The 25,802-nt window shown below is 53.7% G+C and overlaps 1 protein-coding gene across 1 annotated transcript; it reads left to right on the forward strand.

Moving 5' to 3' along the window:
- The first annotated feature begins 619 nt into the window (after positions 1 to 619).
- ATP1A2 (ATPase Na+/K+ transporting subunit alpha 2) lies at positions 620 to 25,471 on the forward strand. The gene is made up of 23 exons (XM_086393561.1): positions 620 to 911; positions 5,603 to 5,707; positions 5,918 to 5,977; positions 7,387 to 7,590; positions 8,355 to 8,468; positions 8,718 to 8,852; positions 9,556 to 9,673; positions 11,617 to 11,885; positions 12,759 to 12,957; positions 13,082 to 13,191; positions 13,320 to 13,454; positions 14,492 to 14,681; positions 14,798 to 14,973; positions 18,126 to 18,262; positions 18,698 to 18,848; positions 18,933 to 19,101; positions 19,332 to 19,486; positions 19,760 to 19,883; positions 20,087 to 20,232; positions 20,433 to 20,563; positions 22,248 to 22,349; positions 22,445 to 22,536; positions 23,499 to 25,471. The coding sequence occupies exons 1-23, from the start codon at positions 900 to 902 to the stop codon at positions 23,525 to 23,527; spliced, it is 3,063 nt and encodes a 1,020-aa protein (XP_086249687.1). The 5' UTR covers positions 620 to 899; the 3' UTR covers positions 23,528 to 25,471.
- The last annotated feature ends 331 nt before the right edge of the window (positions 25,472 to 25,802 follow it).

Raw genomic sequence — 25,802 nt, forward strand, 5'->3', positions numbered from 1 at the left:
AGCGAATAATGTGTCCCATCTATAACCAGGGTGAAGGAAACCCAGAAAGAGATCTTCTCTGGAAGGCCTACTGGTCTGTCCAGGAGGCCCAGCCTGCCCTTCCACCAGCCGCCTCCCAGATCCTGCGAGTTCTGATGCTCAAACTTTGGAAAGGTGCATCTGGAGGGCTTGGGGAGACTCCCTGCCCTCTGTCTCCAAGCAGACTCCATGCTGCTCCTGACACTGTCTCTGACTCTCGTATCTAAGGGCCGGCCTGGGGCTCCAACGCTACCTTCCCCTGGCTTCAGCCACCCCACCACCTAACAGTGCAGGAAAAAGTCTGCGTTTCTTACTCTGAGAGGTTAGATACAGACTCGGGAGACCTGGGTTCTGATTCTGTTTCATCAGCTCAAACTGTCAGTCTCCCTGGGCCTCAGTTTCCCCATCAGGAAATCGAGAGGAAGATGTCGCACTTCATGGGCTCCGGCCTCTACCAGGCTGAGAGGACTGGTCCCCGGCACCCGTCCTGAGGGGCGCGTTCCCCACGGGGCACAGCCTCCCCCCTCCCCCCTCCCCCCCCCTCCCCCGCCGCCCCGCTGCTCTCGGCGGTGGTGCCAGGCCTCGGAGGGTGAGGGGAACCCAGGGGGAGCACCCAGCGGGACAAATGGACCTTCCACGGGCCAGTTGCTTAAGGGGCGGGAGGGGAGGAGTCCTCAGAGATCCTGTTTCAACAAACGTTTCTTTCCCGAGAAGTGGAAGGCGGGGGAGAGGGGGAGAGGGACCTATTTAAAGCTACCCTGTTGCTCACTGTCTCGTTCTGTCTGCCGGGGTCTCTGGCCACTGCCCCAGACTGGTGATCTGGGCTTGGGTTCCTCCTGGCGACCTCTCCCGTCTAGGTCCCTCAGCCACTCTGCCCCAAGATGGGCCGTGGGGTGAGTATCTCCAAAGAGCAGGGGTCACTCTGGAGGGAGCCGTAGGGCTCTCTGAATGTGAGGGAGGCTGGCGGGAAAGGACGAGGTCAGGATGGGATGTGGAGGGAGGAGCAGTGGGAGAACGAAGAGCCTTCCAGCTAGGCTGTGTGCACAGACCCGCAGCGTTCACCACCCGCTGTGCTCTCCTCCTCCTCCGCGGCAGCAGCCCCCAGCCCAGCCCCGCATCTCCTCCAGCGCTGCCGCCTCCCCGCCCCATCTCTGTCCCTGCGCCTCCCCACCACATCCCCATCATCACCCTCTGGCCTCCCAGCTGCAGGGATCTGTGCCACTGTCAATGCTCCCCACCTTCGCCCCCCGCTGAAACTATCTGTTCCTCTAGGAGTCTCAGCCTGGGGGATGGGGGTCCAAGGTGAGGTGGGAGAGAGGGACAGGGGCCGTCCACTCCTGAGTCACCAAGCAGTTGTGCACACCAGCTCCAGGGGCCCTGAGCTCCCAGGACAGCTGGGAGGAGTGCGTGGAGGAAAGCAAATGTGCCCTGAGTCCCCCTGTCCAGCACCCCTGCGCGTCGCAGGCAGCATTGTCCTCCAGCTCCAAGCCACATACTTCGAGGACTTTCCCAGAGGCTGGTGAGAGCTGCCGGCACCCCCCTCAGTCCACCCCAGCCTGTGGCATTCTGCAGCACTGAGTATGCCAAGGGGAAGATTAACAACCACCAGGGCAGAGGGGGGCAGGGCCAGGGCTTTGAATTCTTGGAAATGAAATTTCCATATGGAGAAAAGGATCCAGTCCCTTTACATCCTGCGCCTAGCGGTTTTCCTTTTGTGGAATGTTGGCCAAAGACAGCAGAGAGGGAAAGGGTCTGGGGAACAACAGGGATGGGAGGGTGCTGAGGAAAGAGGGTGCCAGGGGGAACTGTGGGGGCATCTCTGGGGCTGGGAGGGTCAGGCAAGGACGTGGTTTCGCACTAAGTTTAGCAGCTGGGAAAACTCTGAGCTTGGACACCAGGGTTCCTGAGCTGGGGTGGGAGCTATAAATAGAACTGGGGTGTGTGTGTGTGTGTGTGTGTGTGTGTGTGTGTTGGTGACTCATGCATTCTCCATAGACTGCGGTTGATACAGATATTCCTGGGTGAGCACCTGTGTTTGTGTCTCAGGAGACAATTTTGCAAATGTGCAGGCCTTCGACATGAGTGGGCATAGATGTCAGCATGTGGGGGCACGTGAGGGTCTGTGAAGAGCTGTCTCTGATGTGTGGGCTTCACAGAGGAAGAGCTCACAGCCGTGGGAAGATACACTGTCTGGGGACTCTCAGCTGCACCTTGACGTCTTTTGTTCCCCGCAGGGAGCGGGAGTCCCCAGCTGAGGCACAGGACCGCTGACCTCTCCCCTCCTCTGCCTTAGCACAGGGTAGACCCAGCTCAACAAGTCCTGCTTGAGAAGCGATTTGACCTTGACTTCTTCAGGGGCCTGCGCTTTTCCCCCAGTGCCCACGAATTCCCTCCCATCCACCCCCAGTAGCAAGCCAGGGAGTAGGTCTGGTTCTGTTCAGACTGAGGCTGGGGCCCCTTAGGGCTTGCAGCTTAGAGTTCAACCAGCCTTGAGACCCCCAAAGAGGGAAGGCACCCCCATCCACATCCCCTGCTCCCTGCAGAGCAAGAGCTCACTGTCACCACCTCCCCCTGTGGCCTCCCCCTGTGGCTTCGAAGGGCAGCGTGGGAGCTGGGGGGAGGGACAGCCGGGTGGGGAGGGAGCCTGCTCCAGCTGCCACCGAAGGGCAGCGGTGGGGGGAGCGATGGCTGATTTCCAGCTGCCCCCACTGTGTCCTGGCCCTGGGCTCTCTCAGAAAGAACTCTCTGTTCTCCTTCAGCATTCAAGGTCCAGAGAGGGGGACTTGTGGACTTGTGGATGAGGGAGGGAGAAAGGGGGGGTGGTCCTTGCTTCCTCTCTTTCTTTCTTGCCTGAGCAGCCCGCTGGCCCCAGATCTCCGCAGGCTCCTGGCTGCAGAGCCTGAGATCTCTGCCAGGATGGGAGAGGGGACAGGGCAGTGTGTCCCCAGCTCTGTGACTGCCTGCAAGAGAGCAGGGTGGGCACTTGGGGGTTGCTGCTCAGCCATCATCTGTACATGCCAGACATGCATATGTGGGCTGGCAAATTTTTAAAGCCATACCTATGATTCCAATTTTCACAAACTTTATTTCATATCTAAGTATGCAGAAATTCTCTGGGCTCTACTCCTTGGCCCTCAGTCGTAGCCTAATCCTCTGTGCATGCTCAGGCCTCATCCTACCCTAGGAGCTGTGGAGGGTCACAGAGAAGCTTGTTTAGCCTTGTCTCTTGCCTCTTGGCTCTTCAATGCTTTTCAACCATTCTCAGCCCTGTCCCACCAAGGACAGGATCCAAAGAATTAGATTGGTGAATCTAGGACTTTTCAAAACATTCAATTCAATGAGTCCCCCTAAGTCACTGGGGAAAGGAGAGGTACCACTCACAACCCTTCCCCACACCTTCTGTTGAGCTGCTTCAGTCTCCCCAGGAAGAGAGCCTTCAGGACGCCAAAAGTAGCCCTGATTCATAGATGCTTCACATGAAAACAAATGCAGGATTTACCGGTCATCTTTGCTGAGAAGAGCATTTCTGAGCAACACAGCCGAGGAGAGCTCACATCCTTCTAAATAGATCATTAGGCATTATCTAGGTGATAACAGTGTCCACCTCTCACTGCACTGCCCCCACCCCAGTTCCTGATTTCACTGGTCAGACTTCTATTTCTTCTAGTGCTAGAATCTAGGTGCTAGATGCATGATCTCTTGTGATCAGGGCAGCTGTCACATTCCTTGGATTGCTCCTCTTTGATGGGAAAAAATTGTATTATCCTTGAGCACAATGGATTTCTAGGGCAGTAAAACTACTCTATATACTATAATAGTGGATATATGTCATTATAATGAAAGTGTTAGTTGCTCAGTTGTGTCTGACTCTTTGTGATCCTATAGACTGTAGCCCACCAGACTCCTCTGTCCATGGAATTCTCCAGGCAAAAATACTGGAGTGGGTAGCCTTTCCCTTCTCCAGGGGATCTTCCCAACCCAAGGATCAATGCCAGGTTCCATGATAAAGAATTGCAGGTGGATCCTTTGCCTTCTGAGCCACCAGGGAAGCCCATATGTCACTACACATTCATCCAAACCCACAGAATGAGCCCTAATGTAAACTATGGACTTTGAGTGATAATGATATATCCATGTAGGTTCATCCATTGTAACAATGTATCGCCGGTGCCAGATGTTGATGGTAGGGGAGGCCATGCCCGTGGGGGCAGGAGATATATGGGAACCTGTAATTTCTGCTCAGCTTTGCTGTCAACCTAAAACTCCTCTAAAAGAAAAGGTCTTTTTTTTTTTTAAGCATTATCCTGAAAAAAAAAGTGGGGGTGGGGGTGGGGGGACAAAGCCTTTGATGTAAATCCCACCCAGGTATCCTCTCTTTATGGGAAAGATAGGAGTGTTTCTATAGAAACACTAATCCCTGAAGCCTTGGCCTGGCACTTGGGATTCAGGAGAAGTAGAGGCACAGGACAGCAACTGAGCAGTGCCTTGGCGACAAGGACGCCACGGCCTGAAGGAGTTGGGAAAGGAGCCTGGGGAAGAGGGAGCGAGCAGGCACTGGCCACGCCACGCCAGGCCTCCTCAGCCCTTCCTGTCCTATCGCCCAAGACACCTTGGAAGGAAAGCTTCCTCACCCTCTCCCCACAAAGTCCCCTGTGAGACCCCGGAAGCCTGGGGGCGATGAGGAGCCCACTGACCCGTAAGAGGAGGGGGAAATGGTGACCTTGGGAAACTCCAGTTAGAATGTCCACCTGATTTCACCAGAGGACCCAGGAATGTCTGGCCCTAGGAGTCCCATGCATCCTCAGTTTCAGATTTATCCTCAGAGATGATCTCTTCTCTATTTAGACAAATAGGGCCCCGTCCTCTCCTCACCCAGTTGTGCTTTGAGGCTTCGTGTCCTGTAAATCGCCTTTTACCCCGTCACAGGCAGGCCTGCCCAACAGGACACTCTGAGTGCCCGTTTCCTGGAGGCACTGACCCTCCAGCTACTGATTTCTCAGTCTGTGAGCCCTGCCCATCATTTCCACACTCCACCACCAGACACTAGGGCTCCCCCCTCCTCTAGACACTTCTCTGCCCTGATCCCTGACTCCCCAAAGACTCCTACCCCCCCAAATTCCTAACTCTCTCTTCTCCCCTCTGAGTCAAGCAGTCACACGCTGAGACAAAGACATTCCCACAGGGTGCTTCTACCCACTGGATGAACTCTCCCAGCCAGTCCCTTCCAGAACTCCAAACAGTGTAAGATGGTGGTTTTTAGCTTTTTGTTTATTTTACTTTAAGGGTTCTTTCAACAAACAAAATCTTAGCAGAAGCCCAGCTACTAAACAGCTAAAGGTGGGCTCCTGAGTCCTGAGCCCCTCGGCCTTTCCTAAAGTTCAAACACAGAGCCCCAGGACTCTGCCAACAGTTTGAAAACAGAGGGCCTGGGGTCCCTGACACCCTGCATCCCCTCTCCTCCCCTGGGATGACCACTGACTTTGAATCCACTGGCCTCCACTCCCAGTGCCTGGGCTCCCAGTCCTTCAGTCGGAATAGAAGCTCCAGCCTCCCTGACTCCCTAGGTCCTCCCTTCCTCCTGCAGGCCGGCCGCGAGTACTCGCCTGCAGCCACCACTGCGGAAAATGGGGGCGGCAAGAAGAAACAGAAAGAGAAGGAGCTGGATGAGCTGAAGAAGGAAGTGGCCATGGTGAGCCCCAGCCTGCCCTGCAGGCCATGGGAAAATCTCCTACGCTGGGTCTCCCACGTGGGAAAGTCTCCCATGCAGCCCGTGCACTCCTGGATGCCCGTGCCCAGCCTCTCATGCTCCTTGCTCCCCTGCTGTGCTCTGAGTGCCCTCAGATGCATTCTAGACATGCTCAGCTTTCTTCCCCAAAGCAACTTGCTTTCCCTTCCCCAGGATGACCACAAGCTGTCCTTGGATGAGCTGGGCCGCAAGTACCAAGTGGATCTGTCCAAGGTCAGTGAAGGGGTGTCTAGGGAAGCACCAAAGAGGTGAGAGAAGCTTTTCCCTGAGAGAGCCTGAGGGAAAAAGGAGCTTTAAAATTCAAATCCAACCCTCTTTATGGTTAAGGAAACCCAAGGCCAGAGATGAGGGACTAGTTGGTGGCAGAGCCAAAACTAGGGTGCAGATCATCTGCTTCTTAGTCTATAGCTCCTTCCCTGGCTGCCTGGAAGCCAGGGCTCCTTACACCCCAAGGCCCCAGAGGGCCTCCGGGCAGCAGCTCAGTGACACCTCTCATGGAACCGACATACCTGTAGTAGTGAGGGAACCCAGGACTGCTGTCACAGTAAAGCCCTGGGCGCCCACTATGCACGTAGCACTGGGGTAAGATTAGCCACTTTCCTGAGTCTTACAACAAGCCAGGTGTGGAGCCCTGTTCATTAAAGCAAGGACACTTGGGGAGAGTAACTTCCCTTGATTACGTCAATAGTTGGTGACACGTCACATTACCAAGCCCATCATTTTGAAAAGTAATAAGTCATTCATCAAAAATGTAGGCCTTCCCTGACTGCCTTTTTGAAAATTCTATGCCCCCATCCTTGACCTTACCTTATTTTTTAAAATAACATGTTTCACTATCAGGCGGTAATGTCTGTTTATCGTGTATCCCCTCATGAGATCATCAGCTTCACAGGGCAGGGACTTGTGGCTCTTGTCCATCCCTGGAGCCTAGCTCTGACTCGATTGCCTGACGTGTAGGCGCTCAGTACACATTTATTGAATAAACAAGAGGACAGATAGAAAAATAGTTAAGAAATGGCTTCTGCCTTCAAGGAGCTCAAAATCTAGCAGTCCAGTGCCTTGTGGTGAGTGCAGCCCTAGAATCATGCCTGGGATACAAGGGGACCAGAGAGGGATGTCTGGGCCAGCCTTGGGCTCAGGATAAAGGGCGAGGTGAAGCTTTCTGGGGAAAGTGATGAGTGGAGACCAAGGCTGTGTGACATTGATGGTCAATAATGTAGGACCTTCTTGAATCCTTGGTGAAGGGGAGAATCTGAAGGACGAGAGAGATGAGGCAGGGTGGGGGGACGGGGCCAAGTAAGATGTCTTTTCAGAGAGCCTTATCCAGGCTGCCTCCAGAGGAGATTACTGGGGCCCTAACCAAAATGTGTCTCAACCCAAGGTTGACCAGAGTTGGGGGAGCCACAGCCCATATCCTCAGCTTTCAAAACCTCCAACACCCATTGCAAATGCCACCTCCTCCATGTGGCCTCTCCTGATGACCCCCACCCCTTCCAACCAGGTGGGATTTTTCCCTCCACCTGGACATTATGCCCCTGTGAGGTTCCTGGCGGGAAATGGTGAAGGGCCAGGTTGGTTCTGGATGTGAGATCAGCTCCCTCACCTCTCTTCACCTCCCTCAGGGCCTCACCAACCAGCGGGCCCAGGACATTCTGGCTCGGGATGGACCCAATGCCCTCACCCCACCCCCGACCACCCCTGAGTGGGTCAAGTTCTGTCGTCAGCTTTTCGGGGGCTTCTCCATCCTACTGTGGATTGGGGCCATCCTCTGCTTCCTGGCCTTTGGCATCCAGGCTGCCATGGAGGATGAACCGTCCAATGACAATGTAAGCCAGCACACCTGACCTCTGAACCAGCCAATGACTCTGTCCTGTAGCCCTAAATCTTCAGTACAGTGGGTCGGGGAGAGGCAGGGAGCAAGACCTCTTGTACAATCCCACAGCCCTTCAGCTCTTTGGACAGAAAAGGGGGTGAGGCTTCTGAAAGTGAAAGTGTTAATTGCTCAGTCAGGTCTGACTCTGTGACCCCATGGACTGTAGCCTGCCAGGCTCCTCTGTCCATGGGATTCTCCAGGAAAAAATACTCGAGTGGGTTACTGGGACCTCCTCCAGGGGACCTTCCTGCCCAGAGATCAAACCCAGGTCTCCTGACCTCCAGGTGGACTCTTTACCATTTCAGCCACCAGGAAGCCTTCTATACACATCTAGAAACACCCCCTCCAACACACATACTCATGGTGGAGACAGCCTCTCCTTGTTCCTTCACACTTAAGTGGACTTGTCTCCACCCCCAGGTCTTTCCCCACTCAAGAAGCCCTAGTCCTGGGGACTCCCTACGATTTCCCCATCCCCTCTGGTCTTAGGCGGCTGGGGATTAGCAGGTTGGGGGGTGGGGTGGGAGGGGATGGTCTTAGGTGGCTGGGGATTAGCAGGTTGGGGGGTGGGGTGGGAGGGGACTTTCTTCCACACTTTCTTCCACTACTCTCACTTTCAGACACAAACAAAGGGGCCACTAAACTCTCACCCTGAGTGGCAGCTGTCCCTCTAGGGCTGGGAAAAGTCAGGTCCCTCAAAGCCTTTGTCCTTACCAGCTTTATCTGGGCGTGGTGCTGGCAGCTGTGGTCATCGTCACTGGCTGCTTCTCCTACTACCAGGAGGCCAAGAGCTCCAAGATCATGGATTCCTTCAAGAACATGGTGCCTCAGGTAGATGGCTGGGGGCTGGGCTGTGGGCTGGGGCGTTAGGTTTCTGGAAGAGTCTGGCTTAGCTCTTCTCAACTCCTTGTGCTCAGAGAAGGAGGCTTGGGCAGAAAAGACCCTCCAGTTCTCCACACTGGGACCTATCTTGTTTCTAAGGGTGCCGGGTTTGTCCTTCTCCTTGATGGGGTTGGAGGTGAGGGGGGAGACGGGTGCAAGAGGAAGGTCGGGGTAGAGATGAGCACAACTTCCCCGCAGCAAGCCCTTGTGGTGCGAGAAGGAGAGAAGATGCAGATCAACGCGGAGGAGGTGGTGGTGGGCGACCTGGTGGAGGTGAAGGGTGGGGACCGCGTGCCCGCTGACCTCCGGATCATCTCTTCTCATGGCTGCAAGGTGAGGGCGCCGTGTCAGAGCTACTGGCGGAGTCTAAAAAGCAAGCTGTCTAAGGCTGCGAGGGGCCAGCTAGAGGCTTAAAGTTTGGGAGACTCGGGTCCAGGTGTCAACACCTGCTCCCACAGTGCCCAGCCCCACCTTGTCCTATACTAGAGCTTGCACGTTGTTTGCTTGTATCTGTGTGCCGTGAATGCTCTGCACCCTGGGTGTTTCTTTGAGTTTCTTTGATATCCACTTCATAGCAACAATTTATTGAGTATGTGTCAGATGCTTTATAGACATTCACACAGGCTATCTAATTTAACTCTGGCAGAGTGGTGTAATCACCCAGGGATGTTGTGCGTGGTCACATAGTCATTCCCCACACAACCATAGACAGTGCCATTTTCACAGACTACAGAGTTAGTGGCGCCCCTGTAGGTATGCAGTGCAGACATTCTGCTTCCATTTCCATTTAAAGAAGAGTAAATCAGAAGCACTATTGGTTAAGTAACCAGCTCAAGGTCACAGAAGAAGTCGATGAGCCCAGATTCCAAACCAGAGCAGGGACAATAGCTGAGTAACACTATAAATATGTGATGAGAGCAAGTGTAATTCTGTCTCCAGTGTCATGGTGACTGAGTGTGGCTGGAGTCAGGACACAGTTGTGTGCGCACGAGCGTGTCTGCCTATCTGATGACCCCCACACTGCCTTTCTCCTCAGGTGGACAACTCCTCCCTGACAGGCGAGTCAGAACCCCAGACCCGCTCCCCCGAGTTCACCCACGAGAATCCCCTGGAGACCCGCAATATCTGTTTCTTCTCTACCAACTGTGTGGAAGGTGAGAGACCAGCCTGGTGGGGAGCCCCTGCTTCCAGCAGCAGCTGTGGGAGGAGCCTGAATCGTGGGTCCCCAGGCAGGCCCATGGGGCTGTGGCCATGCTTGCTTGTCAAGAGCCTGGCTAGGGAGAAGGGAATCAAAGGGTCTGGAGCCCTGAGTATTACAGGAATAATCTCTCCAGCAGTGTGACCCCATGGAATAGCTACCTCCCCACAGTAAGAGCTCTGTTCTGTCCACCCCAGGACAGAGCGGGTTCCTAAGCCTTCAGATATGAGCCAAGACCACTATATGCACGCACACACACACACACATCCCCCAAACCAGCCTCAACTCCTAGAAGTCTCTGGTTTGACTGATGGCCCCCTTCACTCCTGGTTCTAGGGCTAGTTGCTTCACCTCTTGACTCTTGTTTGACCAGGACCCAGACTGGGGAAGGGGTAAGAAAGCATCCAGTCCAGGTGAACACTCGGGCCTTTCCTCAGGCCGCCTGCAGGCCTGGGCTTCACCAAAGGAACTGTTGGTCATGCACAGGCTGCCCGGTGGGCCCTCAGCTCTGGCTTCTAGAGATAACCAAAGGCCAGGAAGAGGCCCCAGAGCTGTCACCGCCGAGTGGCTGGAGTCCAGGCCCACCCGAAACCCTACCCTCTGTGGTTGTGAGTGGTGTCGGGGTCTGAGTTGAGCTGGTGGGAGGAAGTGTCTGACTAGACAATGAGCCTCAGAAAGTGGGTCAAACGGGCCTTGTATCTGCCGCCTCCCCCTTCCCCCCTCCACACACACCTCTCCCTTCTTGTATCTCATTTCTCTGCAGTGTGTTCTGTTTCTCTGGGCTTTTCCCTTCCTTCAGCAAGTTGGATTCACAGCAAAAAATATCACCACACATTGTTTCCTAAAGTTTTAATGTCCTGAGATTCTGAAAGTTGCTCTGCATTTCCCACAATTGGTAAAAATGCCTCGTAAAACATGCCACTGATTACCCTGAACTGACTTTGGAGAGAGGAGAGGAAATGAATGGAACTAATGTTTTTGGAGGGCCTACTATGTGCCAGATGTTGCTTTAGGTATATCACAGCACTGTCTCATTTCATTATTAAAATCAGTAGGAAGGAATTCACACAAGGATGCAAACCCAGGTTTGGCGGGTTCCGATGCATGCTCTTTCCACAACAGTGCACTTCCTCCCCTGAGTACCCCTGGAATGTCTACCTAAGAGCTAGTGGTTGCCTAGCTTCTTCTAGAGAGATTTGTACCTAGTGTCGAGAAACAAAAACTTATGCCTACATGGAAAATCCATAAGTGCTTTACTTACAAATTTACTTACGAACACAATATATTGTGTTCAAAAATATTGTTATATTTTTAAATGATAACAAGTGTGAGATTAGGGCTTCCAGGGTGGCGCGGTGGTAAAGAACCTACCTGCCAATGCAACAGACGCAAGAGATGTGGGTTTGATCCTTGGGTCAGGAAGATCCCCTAGAGAAGGAAATGGCAACTCACTCCGGTATTCTTTCCTGGGAAATCCTATGGACAGAGAAGCCTGGCAGGTGACAGTCCATGGAGTCACAAAGAGTCAGACATGACTAAGCACACACAAGATCTAAGAGATGAGATTGATTTTACTGAAATAACCACAGGCAATACTTTTATTTCATTCACTGAATCTCCTCAATGTGAACTTTGAGTTTATTTGCAAGGATTTGCCCCCTACCCCCGCCCCAGGTCCAAGTATAAGAGAGAATAACATGCTGTTGCACTGAGTTCTGGGATTGGCCATCTGTCCTGGGAGAGGAAGCCAAGGGAGGTAGTCTTCTGGAGGCACCCTCCAGGATGGGAGTCCTTGGCTTATGCACGCTGTGCTGGCTTTCCTTTCCCAGGAAGCAGGAAGGGACTTCAGTTCCTAGGATCCCCAAGGTACCCGACCTGGTATCCCTTCCTGTGTTGCAGGCACTGCCAGGGGCATCGTGATTGCCACAGGTGACCGGACGGTGATGGGCCGTATAGCCACTCTGGCCTCAGGCCTGGAGGTCGGGCGGACGCCCATAGCCATGGAGATTGAGCACTTCATTCAGCTGATCACAGGGGTGGCCGTGTTCCTGGGGGTCTCCTTCTTCGTACTGTCCCTCATCCTGGGCTACAGCTGGCTGGAGGCGGTCATCTTCCTTATCGGCATCATTGTGGCCAACGTGCCCGAGGGCCTGCTGGCCACTGTCACCGTGAGTGGGTCAGGTTGAGGGGCTACCCGGGGAGGGCTCTGCTCCCCTGCCTCAAAAGCAAGAGAGGCTTATAGCTTTTCTGCAGTTTTTTCACAATTTAGCCTCTAAAATCACACATTCGATTTCTCATTACTACATGGCTTAGAATGTGGGTCTGAAAAAGTCCGCTTTAGTGCCTGGCTCAGAGTTTGAGTAAGAAAAGTCTCAGGTTGGGCTGTGTCTTAGCACTCAGTTTTGCTCCCAGGGCTCTTGCTAGTCACCATTCCTCACAACCCTCGTTAGTCATCTCTCCACTGCCATCTGGAGCTCGTCCTGGCCAACCCTCCTGTCAAGCCTCTCTCAAAGGTCACCAGTGAGTGACTAGCAAATCCAGTGACCTTTCCTCAGCTCCCATCCTTCACTGTGCTGCTGAAATGGATACTGCTGTCCACGTCCCTAGCATTCTCTCCTTTGCTGAGGGCTGCGACAGGTTGCTGCCCCGGTTCTCCTCTCCCCTGTTCCCTGCAGCGTCTCCTTCTCCCCACCCCTCACTGGTCGTCAGGCCTCAGTGCTCTGTTCATCTCCTAATGCACCCGAGTGAGCTCTTCTCCTCCCAGTCCCTGGTGCCTGTTCCATTTTGATGACACGCACATACCTACACCCTGCTCTGGCCAAACACCTGCAACTCCTTACTGGACATTTCACCTAAATATACACTCATGATCTCAGCTCAACATGTCTAAAGTGGCACACATTCACGACTTACACCTAGGTCCCTCTCCATGTTCATGGAGTAGGATCAAGAGAGGAGGGACAGAGCCATGGTCTGGGGTAAGAACAAGGTCATCTCCAGCTCCAGGTGGAGCCCTTTTTACTGCCCACTCTCTCTACCAGGTGTGTCTGACCCTGACAGCCAAGCGCATGGCTCGGAAGAACTGCCTGGTGAAGAACCTGGAGGCGGTGGAGACTCTGGGCTCCACCTCCACCATCTGCTCCGACAAGACTGGAACCCTCACCCAGAACCGCATGACCGTCGCCCACATGTGGTTCGACAATCAGATCCATGAGGCCGACACCACGGAAGATCAGTCTGGTGACTGGGCGCTTTACCCGAGCGGGGGGGAATGTTCAGAGCACCGGGGTTGGCAGGGCGGGTGGGATGAGATAAGGGCTCTAAAGTGGAGCCAACCTCCTTCTTCTCCCTCCTTTCCTCCCAGGGGCCACTTTTGACAAACGATCCCCGACATGGACTGCCCTATCCCGGATTGCTGGTCTCTGCAACCGTGCTGTGTTCAAGGCAGGGCAGGAAAACATCTCTGTGTCTAAGGTAAGGTGGGGGGTCCTCGCAGTCTACCCCCTTTCCTGACACACAGCTTCCCCTTTCACACCTTGTGGCTGCCCAGAGGATGGTGTGCTTGGTCCTCCACTGTGACACTGAATTCTGCTTGTTGGCAGCGGGACACAGCAGGTGATGCCTCCGAGTCAGCTCTCCTCAAGTGCATTGAGCTGTCCTGCGGCTCCGTGAGGAAGATGAGGGATAGAAACCCCAAGGTGGCAGAGATCCCTTTCAACTCAACCAATAAGTACCAGGTGGGGTTTGGATGCCGGGTCAGGAGGAGAGGAAGGGATGGGAGTGAGGGGCACACAAAGTCAAGGGGGAATCCTCAGGCAGAGAGAGGCCCTCTGAGCATCAGCTCCTCTCACCCCTGCCTCATCCCCCTGGCAGCATGGATGACCAGACGTCTGGTTGCAACCAACTCCTGTCCCCAGCTCCCAAATCTTTGTTTCTTGTTTCTATAAGCTGCCACCCTCTCAACTCTTCTCCACATCCTCTGGCTCCAGTCCCCTAACAGTTCCATTCCATTCAGTTGAATCATACTTTGGAAATATCCTTAGGGTATCCCCCAGCCTGTCCCTGTTAAATGCCAGGACAGCAGCCTCAGAACCATAGGGGTGGGGCTTCCTTGGTGGTCCAATGGTTAAAAATCTGCCTGCCAATTCAGGGAACACGGGTTCAATCCCTGGTCCGGAAGATCCCGCTTGCCTCAAGGCAACTAAGCCCAGGCACCGTAACTACTGAGCCCGTCCTCTAAAGCCCAAGAGCTGCAAACTATTGAAGCCCGTGTGCTTTAGAGCCCATGCTCCATGGGAGAAGCCACGGCAATGAGAAGCCCACACATTGCAACTAGAGAATAGACCTTGCTCACCGCAACTGGAGAAAGAGCTCATGCAGCAACGAAGACCCAGCGCAGCCAATAAATAAATAAATAAAATCTAAAAAGCCATATGGGTAAAGCCCCCTGAACCCAGTATGGTGATGGGGCATGCTGATGACGGAGCCACGTCGCCCGTAGCCCAGGGCCTGTCCTAAGTGATCAGAGTAAATATCTGCTGAGTGAATAAATGTCATATGGGAAAGTGACCGGCAGGTTGCAGGGTTATGACTATGAGGTCCAAACACCCATCCACACACAGAGACTCTCGCTATGTTGCTAGTGGTCAATAGCTCAGGGATTATTTTATTAAGGGAATCTTACCATCCTCTGCTCTTTGCCAGGCCCCGTGCTGGGCGCTGGAGCTTCTGAGACAAGTCTGGCCCCCTCTGTAACTGCCTGTCCTCTCTCCAGCTGTCCATCCACGAGCGAGAAGACAGCCCCCAGAGCCATGTGCTGGTGATGAAGGGGGCCCCTGAGCGCATCCTGGACCGTTGCTCCTCCATCCTGGTGCAGGGCAAGGAGATCCCTCTGGACAAGGAGATGCAAGATGCCTTCCAGAATGCCTACCTGGAGCTGGGAGGGCTCGGGGAGCGCGTCCTGGGTGAGGGGACAGAAGCAGGGAGCAGGGCTCAGGAAGGCCTCCCTGGGATGAGGGGCGCAGGGGGACACCCAAGTGACCACCAGCCTGCTCTCACTCCTCCCATCTGCCCTCTTCAGGCTTCTGTCAACTGAATCTGCCCTCTGCAAAGTTTCCTCGGGGCTTCAAATTTGACACGGATGAGCTGAACTTTCCCACAGAGAAGCTCTGCTTCGTGGGGCTCATGTCCATGATTGACCCTCCACGGGCTGCCGTTCCTGATGCTGTGGGCAAGTGCCGGAGTGCAGGCATCAAGGTACCGGCCTCACTTCGTCCCTCTTCCCAAACACCAAAGGTCCAGGGGATGTGAGGGCTGCTTCCCTGGGGAGACACGACCACGGGTGGCCTCCTTCCCACTGACCAAGAGGAGAAGCTATCCATCTGCAAGGAAAGTTTCAGCCCTGCCTTAGACTCTCACTCTGGTCCTTCTGCTCAGAGTAACCAGTCTTCCATGCCCATCCTCTCTCTCTCCAGGGCACAGCTCCTTCCACTCTGATTTCAAGCTGATCAGGCACCCCTGTCTTGGAGATCTAGTTGTTTTCCCCTTCCCAGGCACTGCCCACTCCTTCTCTCTAGCTGTTTGGGATGAGATTAGACCTTCTCAACAACTACTCCCTCTTCTGTGCTACGTGTGTGCTTCATTCAACAAATGTTTTATTGTTTACCAAGTATGTACCAGGCACTGTTCAAGGTGCTGGTGTTCAACAAACAAACAAAAGTCCTTTCCATCTTGGTTACTTTCTTGTTTCCAAGATATAGCTCTTTACCACTCTTAGCCTGTCCAGTTGCCAGTTCTGAGGCCATCGTTTGTTCTTCCTTTTTCAACATCTCACCTACTCCCAAAGCAGTTCAACTCAGTCTGTCTATTGAGGGCTGAACCGGGCACTGGGGATACAAAAACAAATAAGATACAGTGCCTGGCCTCCAGAGTTCATGATCCCTCTGGGGGAAAGATGCCTTAAAATTAATCACAGAGCAATTTCAACAGCTAGGGTCTTTGCGCACCTGCTAAGGGGCAGATACTCTAATAATAAAAAGAGTCCATTGTTTTGTGAGGCTTTATATTGGCGCCAGTGGTAAATAATCTGCCTGCCGAAGCAGGAGACTCAAGAGACGTGGGTTTGACCCTTGGGTCGAGAAGATCCCTGGAGTAGGAAATGGCAAGCCGCTCCAGTATTCTTGCCTGGAGAAACCCATGGACAGAGGAGCCTGGTGGGCTATAGTCCATGGGGTCGCAAAGAGTTGAATACAACTGAGCAACTAAACAGCAACCACCACCAGAATATGTATCAGGTACTATTCTAAGCACCAAATCCGCATGATCTCATTTGATCTTCACTACAACCCTATAAGTAGGCACTACTATTTTCCCTTTTTTTACAGAAGGGAAGCTGAGGCTTAGAGTAACACGCCCAAGGCCTCAGAGTTAGTAAGTGGTAGAGCTGGGATTTGAACCAAGGCATCTGCTATTTTTTAACCATCACACTCAAGCACTTGTGTGTATATATGTACATATATGTGATTTCTGAACCCTGCCACCACTCTTTGTCTGTAAGGTAGGCATCACTACTCCCATTTAAAAATAAAACAAGCTGAGGCTCAGAATGGTAAGTAGCTTTCCCAAAATAAAACTGCTATTAAGAGGGAGATTGGCTAGAGGAAGCCTGGCCAGCTCATCCGGAAAGCCCATGCTCCCCTTGTCACCTGGCAGCCTGTTGCCATGATCAGAACTGTCGCCAGGCCTGGGAAGGCACGTCCAGGAAACTCAGAGCAGCAGTGAGCAATTAAGTCCACCTTGGAGAACTGGACAGTTTTACAGAGGGCATGATATTCGATCTGGTCTTCGAAGGGTGAAGAGCATTTGGAAAGGAGGGAGGGAGTGGAAGGCAGGAGCAGAGAACAGCGTGTACCCTGTCGTGGTTGAGCTGTTCAGGGCACATGGGGGTGGCACTGGGAGGTGGCTGCAGAGTGGCTGGGATGGAGACTGGAGCCAAGGCCAGGGCCAGTTGGAAGGACTTTGCTTAAATGCCAGTCTTGGGCTTTATCCCGCGAGCCACTGGGAGTCACAGGTATCACAGGACAGAGCTAGCTCTTAGGAGGCTAGACCTACATGGAGGAGGGGCTGCACTTGGAGAAGAGTTAACTCGAGTCAGAGAGACAGTGTAAGAAGGTGACACAGTAGCACAGGCAAGGAAATGACCCAAATGAGGGCAGCGACAAAGGGAGTGGAGGAGTTAACACTTGACAGATGTTTTGAGAACTTGGTGGGCAAACTCAAATCGAGAGGCAAGGAAGATCTAGAAGACAGAGGGACTGGATGAACAGAGGGACAGAATCTCAGGTGTGGAGCAGAGAGGGAGGCTCAGTGAGGGTGGTGGGAATAGATCACTAGTTCTACTTGCCCTGACATTGGAAGGGTCTGTAAGATGCTCAGGAGAGATGTTTCTGGGAAAGCAGGAATATGCCTACCAAGGGAGGACAGGGCTTCAGGGAGAGGGTGGTGGACAGGGCCAAACTCCTCAGGAGGTGAAGAAGGATGAGGACTGCAAAGATGCTTCTGTCTTTCAGTTGGGAGGCCCGTATGGCCTTTGGGGGTGGAAGAGAAGGCAGTGGGGCCTAAAGAGGCTTCCTTCTCAGATCTGTGGGTTTCACTCCAAAAACCCCCACATGCAAATGCTGTCCTAAGCCAGCTCTGACGCTTATAAAAGCCTCTTATCCAGCCTCTCAGATGCTAACCACCCACCTCATCCAACTGCATCCATTCTGCAACAGCAGCAATGAACATCGTTGCTGTTGAGGCGGGGAACCCCGTGGTGAAGGGATGGCAGAGGCAGAGGAGCATGAGACGGAAGGTAGAGAGAGAGCCAGAGGAGGTGTCCCCTCCCATCCCTGCCCAGTCCAGTCGGGATGCCAGCAGCCACCACATTGAGCAGTAAGAAAGCCATGTCCGTCCTGGCTCCTGGGATGCAGCAATGAAGGGGCTGCAACCGAAGGGGCTAAAACAGACGGCCGAAGCCTTTAGTTCCTCATCAGTGAGATGAAGGAGCTGTTAAGTCTTTCCAACTCTGACAATCTTGTATCCCATGGAATCCAAACTCCTAAACAATCCTAGAGGCTCCTCTTACAGGGAACCCGCATTAACCTCGTTACGCTATTAGAGAGGCTTTCCTGCATTTAGGCAAATGTTCTGTGTATCTCCTGAACACAACCTGCCATCTCTCCCTCTCACCCTCCCTCCCAAACACACACAGTTCAGTCATTTTGGCTGGGCCCACTTCCAGCCCCACTACCCACTATCCACTGGTCCCACTTCCAGCCCCACTGTTTAGTTGGAAGACTTTGGGGAAGGAATAAAAGGAGAAAAGAACGGAATGCTTCTTTCCTTCTCTCTTTTCTTCTTCCTGCCAGGTGATCATGGTGACCGGTGACCACCCCATCACAGCCAAGGCCATTGCCAAAGGCGTGGGCATCATCTCAGAAGGCAACGAGACAGTGGAGGACATTGCCGCCCGGCTCAACATTCCTGTTAGCCAAGTCAACCCCAGGTGAGGCTCCGCAGGACCCCTCGCCATCAACTCAGCCTCTCCCACAGGACGCTCGAGCATCCCGGGCTCTCCCTAACTTCTGGTTCCCTGGTCCTGAGTGGGTGACCAGGCTGTGCTGTGTAACCATGAAGACATCACTTTCCCTTCCTGAGCCTCCATTTCCTCAAGATGAGGGTGTCTCTGCGCTGCCAGGTTGCTATGGGAGCGAGATACGTGTAACCAGCACGTGGCCTAGCACACGTGCAGATGACCACGGTGACGCCACACGGGGAGGACTGAGTGCCATCCCCTCTAAGAGAGAAGTGGGAAAGGCAGGGCACTGAGCTGCAGAAGGAGAGGGGGACTGAAGCTGTGGGGGAGTCCCTGCAGCAGCGAGGAGGGGCAGGGGGTGCTCTCAGGCTCCAGGGAATCAGTGGGCTCTGCCCCTGCCTCCAGAGAAGCCAAGGCGTGTGTGGTGCACGGCTCTGACCTGAAAGATATGACGTCGGAGCAGCTGGACGAGATCCTCAAGAATCACACGGAGATCGTCTTTGCCCGGACGTCTCCTCAGCAGAAGCTCATCATCGTGGAGGGCTGCCAGAGGCAGGTGGGTGTGGGGGGCAGGGGCCAGGGCCAGGGCCAGGCGTGTGCAGGGGCTGCACCCCCAGCTCTGGCTGTACCCTCTCCCCAGGGAGCCATTGTGGCGGTGACGGGGGATGGGGTGAATGACTCCCCGGCGCTAAAGAAGGCGGACATTGGCATCGCCATGGGCATCGCCGGCTCCGACGTTTCTAAGCAGGCCGCCGACATGATCCTGCTGGATGACAACTTTGCCTCCATCGTCACTGGCGTGGAGGAGGGTGAGGGACTGCACGGGCTGGGGTGGCACCCCGGATTCCGAGCTGGCACAGCTGCTTCCCTGCCTTTTACCTCAATTACAGACTCAACTCAGGGTTTCAGGCATCCACCTTCTGATTTAGCTCCAATACAAAATCTCCCCCTACTGGGAAGATGGGCAGCCATGCTTGCAGGAGCCAGGGGTGGGCAGGGTCCCTCCAGCCTCCCTGATGCCCTCAGGACCTCCCCACAGGCCGCCTGATCTTTGACAACCTGAAGAAATCCATCGCCTACACCCTGACCAGTAACATCCCCGAGATCACCCCTTTCCTGCTGTTCATCATCGCCAACATCCCCCTGCCTCTGGGCACCGTGACCATCCTCTGCATTGACCTGGGCACTGATATGGTGAGGCCAGGGGTTGAAGGAGGTGGTGGGGCAAGGCAGTCGTGGGCTGCAGTGGGTAGGGATAGGCAGCAGAGGGAAGAAGAGGTGCAGCAGGGGCACCCAAGGAGGCTGGGAGGGTTGCAGAGAAGAGAAGCACAGGCCTGGAGGATGAGCGGGTTTGGGGAACTTACTAAGTGTTTGAATTGTGTCGAAGATTCTTCACTGCTGGTTGTCCTCTGCTCCCACCCTCTCCCTTCAAATGCCCTCCCCACCACCCACGGCCCCCTTGCACAGGTCCCTGCCATCTCCTTGGCCTATGAGGCAGCTGAGAGTGACATCATGAAGCGGCAGCCACGAAACCCGCAGACGGACAAGCTGGTGAACGAGAGGCTCATCAGCATGGCCTATGGACAGATCGGTGCGGCCAGACCCTGGGTTCAGGAGGGAACCCCAAGAGGATGCCTTTCCTGGCTTTTGAAGGGATGATTCCCCTGCAAAATTCCAGAACAAGGGCCGCCTCCCCAAGGGTCAGCGATGTCCATCTCTGGCCCAGAGGGGCTGGCTCCACCCTGCTACCTGCTCTGACCCAGGCCCTGCCCTTTGTCCTTTGCCCACCTACAGGGATGATCCAGGCTCTGGGTGGCTTCTTCACCTACTTTGTGATCCTGGCAGAGAATGGTTTTCTACCTTCGCGGCTTCTGGGAATCCGCCTAGACTGGGATGACCGGTCCATGAATGACTTGGAGGACAGCTACGGACAGGAGTGGGTGAGTGGGCCGCGTAAGTGCGGATGCATGTGCATAGGGTGGGGCTGAACGCCTGAAAGGAGTGGTCAGTGGGGGCTGGTGGGATTGGAGGCTAAGGATGGTGCAGGTGCCCAGTGTTTAACATCCGCCCTGGAGCATAATGAACTCTGGTCCTCCCCTTTCCTCTCACTCTCTCACCTCTCTCTGCCTGCCCCCCGCAGACCTATGAACAGCGGAAGGTGGTGGAGTTCACATGCCACACAGCTTTCTTTGCCAGCATTGTGGTCGTGCAATGGGCTGACCTCATCATCTGCAAGACCCGCCGCAACTCAGTTTTCCAGCAGGGAATGAAGTGAGCGCCGCCCACCACCTGTTGGCCCCACCCACCGGGCAGAGCACACACTCACCCACCCATACAGGCCCAGATCTGCTGGAGTCTCAGACAGCAGTTGCCCAGCTGTATATCTGTAGCATTGTTGGAAATAGATGAGAGAAGAGGAAGGAGGGCTATGACCGTTTCTGATGAGTTTCAATTTGCTTCTAAAATCTCCTTCACAATGGTCTTCCATCTTCCTTTTCATCTTCTCCCCATACCTCTTCTGTCCCTTCCTCCATTCCTTCCATCTTATACTCTAATCCTCACCCATCCTCACCCTTGGGCCAGCCCTAAATACAGGATCTCCTGTGTTCCCCTCCACTTGGCAGGTGGCTCCAGTTCGTAGCACTTGCCTTGTGATGGTGGTGTTATTCTTGCAGGGCAGAGAGTTACTCGGAGTCAAGTTCCGGGCCTTCTACTAGTGTGAGTTACAGGTGCCAGTCACTGTGCTAAGTGATTCACATACATCCTCTGACATGCCTGAGGTCACCCAGCGGGGAATGGCTGAGCTCGCAGCTGTTACACTGAGTGGCTCATCCATCCCAAAGCCTGGAATCCGGGGGGCACTCAGTGATTTCCTCTGCAATTCCAGCCTGGATGGTGATCAGTACTGAAGGTATCACCCCCATTTTCTTTCTTTTCTATTACTGCAAGCAATGGGCACAATCCCCGTGAGTTTTGTCACAATTTCTTACTTTAAGAAGAAGAAGAAAAAAAAAGATGCCAAAACTCTGGTGAAGTTAAGAGCATTAAGATCCCAGGGAGAAGAAGGGGAAGTGTCTGTTAGATAAAGAAAGGTAGCCCAAGAGAAAGAGATTCCACTGAGCTAAAATCACTAATGGGGACAAGGCAGGGAGGAGAGAACAAGGAGTAGAGAGTCCTTACTGTGCAGGGCGCAGCAAGCAGGGAACATAACCATTCTTCATTGAGTATCTACGACCAGCAGCTACCAGGGGCTGCAGAAGACACTGAGAAGGTATAAGACACCCATGGGTCCTGAAGGGGTTTCCAAAGCATCTTGCTGGGGAGACGACACTTTCAAAGGCCATGTGCCTGGAGCACTAACAAGATTATAAGATGCCTGAGGGCAGGCCCCCATTCTCCAGAAGGAAGCTTCTCCAGCACAGGGCTGTGTATCACCCAACACATAGGAAACATTTCTTCAATGAATGAAAGTATGTGTTATAGACAACAATCGGTGGTGAAACCAGTAAGAAGAAAAAATAAAGACAATCTTTGTTTGGTTACACAGTACTCTTGCCAGGAAAATCCCATGGACGGAGGAGCCTGGTAGGCTGCAGTCCATGGTGTCGCTAAGAGTCGGGCACGACTGAGCGACTTCCCTTTCACTTTTCACTTTCATGCCTTGGAGAAGGAAATGGCAACCCACTCCACTGTTCTTGCCTGGAGAATCCCAGGGACGGGGGAGCCTGGTTGGCTGCCGTCTATGGGGTCGCACAGAGTCGGACACGATTGAAGCGACTTGGCAGCAGCAGCAGCAGAAGAGGGCGTTTGAAGAAGGAGGACATCGTTTGTAGCCTTTCCTCGGCATTTCTTCCCGCCTCTCTCCCTTCCACCACCAGGGGTCACCCTAGATCTCTGCCCCCTCTTCTCGCCCTCCGCTCAAACCCTATTTACCCTCCTTTCTTTGCCTTTCCAGAAACAAGATTCTGATTTTTGGGCTCCTGGAGGAGACAGCACTGGCGGCCTTTCTGTCTTACTGCCCGGGCATGGGCGTGGCTCTCCGAATGTACCCGCTCAAGTGAGTGTCCCCTCGGAAGGGCCCCCCTGCTAGGAGCCAAGTTCTGGAACCTCGGAAGCAACTTCTGATGCTCCTGACACTTCTGTTTCCTTCAGGGTCACCTGGTGGTTCTGCGCCTTCCCCTACAGTCTCCTTATCTTCATCTACGATGAGGTCCGAAAGCTGATCCTGCGGCGATATCCCGGTGGTAAGCACCCCCGTGCCTCACCCCGACCCCGCAAAGTGCAACCCCCCACTGTCGGCTACCTACCCTCCAGGGCTCTGAACGCGGACTCCATCCCCATTACGGATCTTTGCGCCTTTCCCTCCGGGCCCTCCATCCTGGGCTCCCTGGACCTTGGAGCCCTGACTCCGCGGAACCTCATCCTCTCAGATTCCGGTCCCACCTAACTGGTCTCTGAGGCCCTCCACCTTCCACCTGGAATCACAGAACATCGGAACTAGAAGGGCCCTCCGAGGCCATCTAGTCCCACCTCCACATTTTACAGACAAAGAGAGGGGCAGAGGTGAATTGATTCGTTCAGGGTCAAAAACAGAGGAGCCGCAGAACTGGCCCTACAGCCCAGGCCTCCCAAGTCCCAGGCATCAACCAAGTGTTTTTTTTTTCCCCCAACAAGCATTTTTGGTCACTTAGTGGAGGTCGAAAATGGATGGCCTACAAGCCAAATATGGTCCGTGGATATTGTTTGGTTTGGCTGCCCTGTATGGGGCGGGTGTTTTTTGTTTGTTTGTTTTTCAATTGGCCTAATGTCTAAAACTTAGGGGCTTTCACATAAAACCTGAATTTCTGACTTCTCCTGAAAAATCACAGGTGCTGTTGACCCCAGGCCCCATTTCTGCACAGCAGCCATGGACAGCTGCCCTTAAGGAACTCACTTATTACTTGAACAGTCCCTGTTGGCATTTCTATTTTCACCCCCATCCCAGTCTGGGCCCACCGGCCCCTGTGCTAAGAGCAGGCCTCTCCTTCCCCCTAACCCACGGCCCCACTCACTGGAGTCCCCTTCTCCCTCTCCACCTTCCACAGCTGTTTTCCCCTCCCTCCAGGCTTCTGTGCCACCTGGCCTTGGCCACCCAAGCCCCTAGGACACTTATCTCTTGCCTCTTTTTAAGCTCATGATGCAACCCCACCCCTCATCTCTCTAACAGGCTGGGTGGAGAAGGAGACCTACTACTGAGCCGGTCGGAAAGAAGGAGCAGGCACAGAGAAGATGGGGGGCCCTGGAGGTGTCACCAGGATGGCATTGGGTAGGGGTGGAAAACACTGGGGTATATTTGGGGGGGAGGGCTAGACAATGAGGCAATTCAGCAGGCCAAGTTGGGGGAGAGGGTAACTTAGCTTGGGATGATTGCCCCAGAGGCCTAACTAGGAGCAAGCAGCTTAGACACTACATGTCAGGCTCCCCTCCCCAGATCCTGCTTCATTCCACATGCTGTCTTTCTTATCCAAGGAACTGAGGGGTACCCCAACCCTCCGCAGTCCCTGCCCCTTCACCCCCACCTCCCACAAGAACAGATTGACACCGAAAGGCAGGGGTCTGTCTAAACCGGGGGAGGGGAGCTGTCACCGATCACCAAGGTCCCTTTATCTCCCCAGCCTCATCCTACTTCCCACCTTTACCCCTATTTGCTTCCTGCTCAACTCTGACCCCTGCTTCCCCTTCAGACCTGGAATCCACCTGGTGAGTGCTAGGACCTGAGGCCAGAAAGGGAACAGGTTGGAGAAGCTGGCCTGTCTGCCAGCCAAGGCCATTCAGGAAACGCTAGAGGAGAGCTGCTCAGACAGGTGGGAGGGTTGGGTATGGTGCAGGAGGTGGGCAGGAAGGGAGAGGGGTCGATGACGGGACCTCTGACGTGGACGTCCCGGCCCCAGCTCTGAGTCCTGCCCTTTAGAGTAGCCCGCCAGCAGACCAAATTCCAGGGTCGCAGAGGCAGAGGCAGGACCCAGAAAGCAGTCTGGGGAGTTTCACTGAGGCTGCACTCTCAAGGTGCCTGTGGCACTCCCCACAGACACTTGCTTTGTGGTCTGGTGGTCCCCAAGGCCCAGGTGTCACAGAAACTCCAGTTCTCTCTGTCAGCATCCTTGGTAATACCCTGGCCTTTAGAATGCCAAGTCCTCAGAAGTTCCACATGGTGCTGAGAGGGGGAGCTGCCATTCCCCATCATGCCCACCCCGATGAACCTGCACCACTCCCAGGCACTGTCAAGCCAGCCCTGGAAAAGAAGGTCCCAGGCCATGAGCTGGAATTGAGGTGGAGAAGTTTCCAGAAACATCCTGTCTTCCAGGGACACACAGAATGAGCTTAGGTCGTGGACGTGGTTAGAACCTCTGGACAACACGAGAGAAAGCATTAGGAGTCCTGCCTTGGTCTCTCAGACCGCAGGGCTGTCCCGCCCAGGCACACGCCCTTCACACTATGATCATTGTGCCCACTTTCCCTTGAGACAGGGAGGTGGTTTCAGGTCCCTACAGGAAGATGCTTTTCCTCCTCAACCTCCTCCCCACCTGCACTCTGCTCTATTGGCAGCACTGCCCATTCTCTAAGCCTGGCTTAGATTAGAAGGCATTGGGAATATCCTGTAGAGAGACACCTAGGTGAACCAAGAGTGTGAGAGACACACCTAAGGAAAATGGAAGACCTAAGGCAGACAGGAAGGAAGCACAACAGATAAACATCAGGCCCGCAAAAAACCTCCCAAGGGCTATTACTTCAATACACTGGAATTTTACTTTATCCGAAGTACCTTGAAATAACGAGTCATTGCCTGGGGCTTAGAAAACGAAACAGGAAACCATATTAATTTGGGCCTGATGAATTTGAGATTTATTGACCATGGACAAAGGTTTATCTTGCACAATGAATAAAATGGCATTTGTTTAGCAAATTAAGAGCATAAACAATATCGCTAGGGGTGGCACATGTAGTCTCCTAAAACAGTACTTTTTGGACACTTTAGGAATATCCATTTAGAAATAGTGAATGCATGGGCTAATTATCATCTGCTGTGTTTGTTAAAGAAGCATCTGCAAGACCTTTACTTGGTGACCTTTTGTAAGACATTAGTTTGAGGCAGTATGTATGTACTTGAAAACAATAAAGTTGCATTTCTTTATGAAAGAAGTCCCTTCCACAAGTCTGATTTTTATCCTTAGCACTTGCCTCCCTCCCAGACTGTGGTGTTGAAGTGTGTGCTGTGGCAAGATTTGGCTTGTGGAGGAGGCAGTAGGGAGGGCAAGAGGTAAGGATCAGAGGGAAGCAGCCTGGGAACAGATGATGTCAGTGGAGCAAGAGAGAAAGGAAGAAGTTAGGTTGCAGAACGATCCGGAAGAGAATAGAGTGGGGCCATCCTTCCTGATGGCTGAACCCACCCCAAGAGCCATCAAGGCTTTTCTAGGACAGGAAAGAGTCCATGAATCTATAGGCCCAAACCCTGAGGGCCACGTCTGTTTTT

The sequence above is a fragment of the Bos grunniens genome, chromosome 3, assembly GCF_055505025.1.
Source record: "Bos grunniens cultivar Pamir isolate PY7600 chromosome 3, Bosgru_T2T1.0, whole genome shotgun sequence".
NCBI lineage: Eukaryota > Metazoa > Chordata > Mammalia > Artiodactyla > Bovidae > Bos > Bos grunniens.

Bases quoted from the DNA above. Each gene is read 5' to 3' on its own strand.
- ATP1A2 (XM_086393561.1), top strand. The intron at 5,708-5,917 runs GTGAGCCCCAGC...TCCCTTCCCCAG, and splicing joins TGAAGAAGGAAGTGGCCATG to GATGACCACAAGCTGTCCTT. The intron at 12,958-13,081 runs GTGACTGGGCGC...CTTTCCTCCCAG, and splicing joins CACCACGGAAGATCAGTCTG to GGGCCACTTTTGACAAACGA.